Here is a 5,514-nt window from a genome sequence, read left to right on the forward strand (position 1 = left end):
AATAAAGAAATTATTGTCCCCTATGGCACTTTTAACCATTGGTATTGAAAACCATGAGAACGGGGATGAATGTCAAGGATCAAAAGTAAGGAATCGGACTAATATTCATCATGATCTCTTTTCATTGTTCGTATCCTTTTGAATTGGTCTCTTACTTTTCTCTACTGATAGACAAATCAAATTTACCGATCAGGATTATATAACATCTATGCAAATATGATTGCCAAACATTTGTACAGCCATGTAGACACAAAACGAATAGCCACTCTTTCATGATCAATTTTGCATGACTATTTTTTTTATCTAACATGACAAGCAGACCGACAGTCGATCGCTGCTGCCATGCCAATGTAAACATCGTTCGCCATCAACCACTCCCGCCATCGGTGATGGTACTTAAACAATGCATGTTCCCTTCATCATCGATAATCAGTTCTACCAATCTCACTACAAGCAACCAAGTCAAGAATGCCATGTCTGAGCTTACATCGACGTCTTCTGGCATGTTCCTATCTGCAAATATCATCACCATCAGTTAATTAAAATCAAGTTGATTCAACCAGTATACAACATCAGCAACATTTTGTGCAAGAGTTTCCCCATTTCTCGACCCACTGCATTTTTCAACAATTTACTTTTGTTGCATGTGCAAATTAAATATCTTCATAAAAAAATTAAACACACACATTCAGAATGTAAAAATGAACTCAGCTAGCTAGGCATCCAGGACATGTAAAAACAAATTTGGATCTAGAAATTTGCACAACAAAATTTGAACTTTTAACAAATCACGGCATGTGCCGCAAGTTGTACTGTTTTCCGTCTTTCTAAGTGCAAATCAAGCGGTGCTTCCGTTCATTCTTCTGGTGCATGGGCTCACCGCTCACATTAGCAATGGACGAGGCTTGCCTGCTCCCGTCCCGGTGCTTCCATCCATGCTCCCCATCGTCAATTCTTCATCAAAAGCTTTGCAGGACGAGTGGTCAGCCACCAAAACAGAAGCTCTATCCTGTCCGAAGCCGATTGCGCGGCGACCGATCGCCAAACACAGGCTGGTTCTGCACAAGTTTCGTTCTGCAGTTTCCGCGGATTTAGGTGGACATCCAAGAGCTAGTCGTCCTCTCCAAAGTCCGAACTCCATCCCAACCACGCGATTCCTCTCAGATCTAGGGTTTCCATACAGAGAGAGAAATGCGGGGAGATTAATTGGAGGCGAGAGATGGGTCAGCTGCCCATCCACCGGCCAAATGCCGACGCAGCCGCGCTCCCTAGTCGCGCCGTCGTCTTTCTTTTCTCCCAGGCTGGCGCGTCGCGCCGCATCAGCAACACCTGCAACGGAGCTTCGTGGCCGCCCGTCGCTCGAGCGCTGGCAGCGGCGCCGGCTTCCTAATTTGCTCTTGCCGGCCGTCTGGCCGGCGACTGCGGCCTCTGCTGCACTTGTTTGCAGTTCCGGAAGAGGCCGGCGAATAAAAAGCAGCTCCTTTTCGAGCCGCATACCGAAATCGATCCGTTTCTGTTTTCATTTCGGACGGAGATCGGCTCCGTCTCTTTCTTGGTCAACCCCCAGCAGAATTAAGGGGGCTTGCCTTCCAATTTTCGAGTTTGCTCTCCAATTTTTGACTCCGAAGTTGGAAGCTTATACCAAGCCATTATATATCCCCTCAAGCGGTCGGCGGCGAAGCCATCAGGTTCAGTGGAGACCGAGCCACCCGCGAGTCATCAGAAAACACATCCGGCGACGGAGACCTCCCTCGCTCCTCCTCTTGGTCATCGGCTGATCTACACCATGGAGGTGAGTCCTTTGTCCTTTCTTTTCAGGGAATCCTTCCTGTAGATCATCTTACACAATATTCTCGGCAAAACTAAAAACTCTTTACACATCGCAAGCAGTTTTCATTTGTCAAAAATGTCAAAATTGTATCTTCGAGACTACAGAATTGCATCTTTTAGACTACATCAAAATAGTATCTTTAGGCTAATATTTTTGAAAGTGCGCCTTCGAGACTAAGAAATCAACTCTAATATGTTTCCATGCCAAATGCAGGACGGTAATCGAGAAGACATGCTTAGCAACTTGCCTGATCATATTTTGCTCACCATTCTTGACCGGCTCAATGTTCGCGACGCTGCAAGAACCTGTGTCCTCTCCCGACGGTGGCAGCAGCTCCCTGCTATGCTCTCTCAAATTAAGATAGACGTTTTGGATTTCCTCCCTGAGGGAACAACTGCATGCTACCAACGCGAAATTGTTCGAATCAATGGAGCTGCGGTTGAAGCAACAAAGAGCATCATGTCACGCAGGGATCCAAGCCGAAACACCATCCACCTCCTGTCCATGAAGTTCTTTTTGAGAGACAATGACACCATATCCATTGGACATGCTGTTGGACAGATCATGGCTACCCACAAGGTTGAGATAGCCCAATTCGCAATTTTGACAGAGGCGCATTACTCCCGCCGCGGCGATGATGATCTGGTCTACTATGGGAGAAATTTTATGTTGTTCTTTGAAGCTTGCCCGGGTGCATTTGGTGGTCTCACGTGCCTCAAACTGCAGGATTTGAGATTTGGTAAATCAGACATCTGTAATGTCCTCCTTACCTGCAAGCAACTAAAACACCTACGCATGTTCAATTGCGACTCAGGGGTTTGGGCCACACTGCAAGTTGAACACCTGCAGCTCAGTGAGCTTGAGATCGTTAATTGTTCATTTAGAAAAGTCGTGCTCATCTCCCTCCCAAAACTCACACAGATGGCCTTTCATGGTTGGATCGCTTTCCAAGATCCACTATCAGTTGGTGATGTACCATTGCTCGAGACTGTAGATCTCACCAATGTTTGTCTTAGTAGCCACAAAATGGTCAAGTTAAGTGAGTTTCTTGGCGGCACCTCTGTGCGTAACCTGAGGTTAGGATTTGAGAGCGAAAAGGTAAGTCGACATAGATGTTTTGCTAGTTATGGGGTCACTTCTTTTTCCACTTATATCATCACATGTTTATTTGATGCAGATTTGGGTGCAACCAGAACATCTGACGAGACAGCTGGCATCCGTGTTCTGCCAGCTAACTTTTGTGCATATGGCTGAAATTCCAGAAGGGTATGACCTCTCCTGGTCATTGTTCATTCTTGAAGCTGCGCCCAACTTGAAGGAGCTATATTTGACGGTATGTTCTTAGCTTTTTGCTTCAAATACAAATGGCTGCAATATTGATAAACCATTTCCATTTACCGGTGTCGGCCTATGGTACGCAGGTGTGGGATCATTTGTGTACAATGGAAACGGACAGGGAGAAGAGGAGGGCACTCTCGTATAGCATAAGGAAGGGTGTAAGGTGGGAATCATCTGCATCTCGTTTCCAGCACCGGCGTCTGGAAACGCTAGTAATCTTTGGTTTTGAATCTGAAGAATACATGCTGACGCATGTCAGGTGTGTCATGGAAGCAGCGGTGAATCTAAAGAATGTGTTCCTATACAATAGGCTGGCGTGTAAGATGTGCCGCGACAACCCTCCGCCGTCCAGCTTCCCCTTTGCTGAGACTAAGAAGCTTTTGGTGGAGAAGATAATTACCAGTGGGATCGATTCAGCTGCCTCAATTCACTTCCTGGCCGGCAAAGCTATATGGGCTTCTCATGTTGCAAAGAAGAACTTCCCATAGTGTCTTCAATTCAAGTTTGTGTTGTAACTTGTAATGCCCTTTGTGCCAAAGCTGATAACATAATTTGAGTCAATTTTAGTATTCCTTGATTGAATGAAGTGTAAGTTTAATCCTGGCAGCATTTTGTTTTATCAGTAAGCTGGGAACATATGCTCCTTTTTGTGGTCAATTAATGTGACCTGGAACTAACTTAACAGTTTAACATGGAAAAAAAATACTCTGCCCGATCCATATTAATGGACTCTGGTTTAGTACAAAGTTAGTAATATTTGTGCTACACTTAACAAGAAACAAGCGCTAGCTGAAGGTGTTCTGTTTAGTTGGCACGTTTTGGTTTTGGGCAGATGAATTGCAAGATTCAACAAGAAATTCCCTCTATTTGGTTTTGGGCAGATGAATTGCAAGATTCAACAAGAAATTTCCTCTATTTAGTTGGCACGTTTCGGTCCTAGTGGATTCAAACCTCGAGATGATTGGGTGATCCTTTGTTGCTTACGGTAACACAAACAAGATCCAAAACTGTTGTTCTCCCAGCTAAAGTTGTGAACTATGAACATAATCAACAAGCGACAATAAGCTACTGTTGCGACAATATCTTAAGTTGTGAATGTTGAATATGTTGGGGAACATAGTATTTCAAAAAAAATCCTACGATCACGCAAGATCTATCTAGGAGAATCATATCAACGAGTGGGGAGAATGTGTCCATGTACCCTCGTAGACCGAAAGCGGAAGCATTTAGTAACGCGGTTGATGTAGTCGAACGGCTTCGCGATCCAACCGATCCAAGTACCGAACGTACTGCACCTCCGCGTTTAGCACACGTTCAGCTCGATGACATCCCTCGATCTCTTGATCCAGTTGAGGACGAGGGAGAGTTCCGTCAGCACGACGACGTGGCGACGGTGATGATGAAGTTACCGGCGCAGGGGTTCGCCTAAGCACTACGACGATATGATCCGAGGTGTGTAACTGTGGAGGAGGACACCGCACACGGCTAAGAGAAGGCTTGGTGTGCCTTTGGGATGCCCCCCCCACGTATATAAAGGGGGGGAGGAGAGGTGGCCAGCCCAAGGAGTGCGTGCCATGGGGGGGGAGTCCTACTTAGACTCCCGGTCCAAGTAGGATTCGCCCCCCCTTTCCTGTTCCCACTAGGAGAAGGAGGGAAGGAGTAGAAGGAGAGAAGGAAAGGGCCCCCCAACCCTAGTCCAATTCGGATTGGGCTTGGGGGGAGGGGACCACCTGGCCGCTGCCTCCTCTCTCCACTAGGGCCCATGAAGGCCCATTAACTCCCCGAGGGGTTCCGGTAAACCTCGGTACTCCGGAAAATGCACGAACCTTTCCGAAACCATTCCGCTGTCCAAACATAACCTTCCAATATATCAATCTTTATGTCTCGACCATTTCGAGACTCCTCATCATGTCCGTGATCTCATCCGGGACTCTGAACAAACTTTGGTTCATCAAAACACATAAATCATAATACAAATCGTCATCAAACGTTAAGCGTGCGGACCCTACGGGTTCGAGAACTATGTAGAGATAACCGAGACACATCTCCGGTCAATAACCAATAGCGGAACCTGGATGCTCATATTGGCTCCTACATATTCTACGAAGATCTTTATCGGTCAAACCACATAACAACATACGTTGTTCCCTTTGTCATCGGTATGTTACTTGCCGGAGGTTCGGTCGTTGGTATCATCATACCTAGTTCAATCTCGTTACCGGCAAGTCTCTTTACTTGTCCTGTAATGCATCATCTCGTGGCTAACTCATTAGACACATTGCTTGCAAGGCTCATAGTGATGTGCATTACCGAGAGGGCCCAGAGATACCTCTCCGATACACGGA

General features: G+C 46.2%; 1 protein-coding gene across 3 annotated transcripts; it reads left to right on the forward strand.

Moving 5' to 3' along the window:
* Positions 1-885: 885 nt before the first annotated feature.
* On the forward strand, positions 886-3,770 carry LOC125538657. Of its 3 annotated transcripts, none has more exons than XM_048701924.1 (5): positions 886-1,792; positions 2,045-2,929; positions 3,009-3,164; positions 3,253-3,332; positions 3,480-3,770. In XM_048701924.1, the coding sequence occupies exons 1-5, from the start codon at positions 1,787-1,789 to the stop codon at positions 3,655-3,657; spliced, it is 1,305 nt and encodes a 434-aa protein (XP_048557881.1). In that variant the 5' UTR covers positions 886-1,786; the 3' UTR covers positions 3,658-3,770. The 3 variants fall into 3 exon arrangements, with proteins under 3 accessions (XP_048557881.1, XP_048557880.1, XP_048557879.1); XM_048701923.1 differs by having other exon boundaries at positions 887-1,792; positions 3,429-3,770; XM_048701922.1 differs by having other exon boundaries at positions 888-1,792; positions 3,253-3,770.
* The last annotated feature ends 1,744 nt before the right edge of the window (positions 3,771-5,514 follow it).

This window comes from Triticum urartu, chromosome 2 (genome assembly GCF_003073215.2).
Source record: "Triticum urartu cultivar G1812 chromosome 2, Tu2.1, whole genome shotgun sequence".
Taxonomy (NCBI): Eukaryota; Viridiplantae; Streptophyta; class Magnoliopsida; order Poales; family Poaceae; genus Triticum; species Triticum urartu.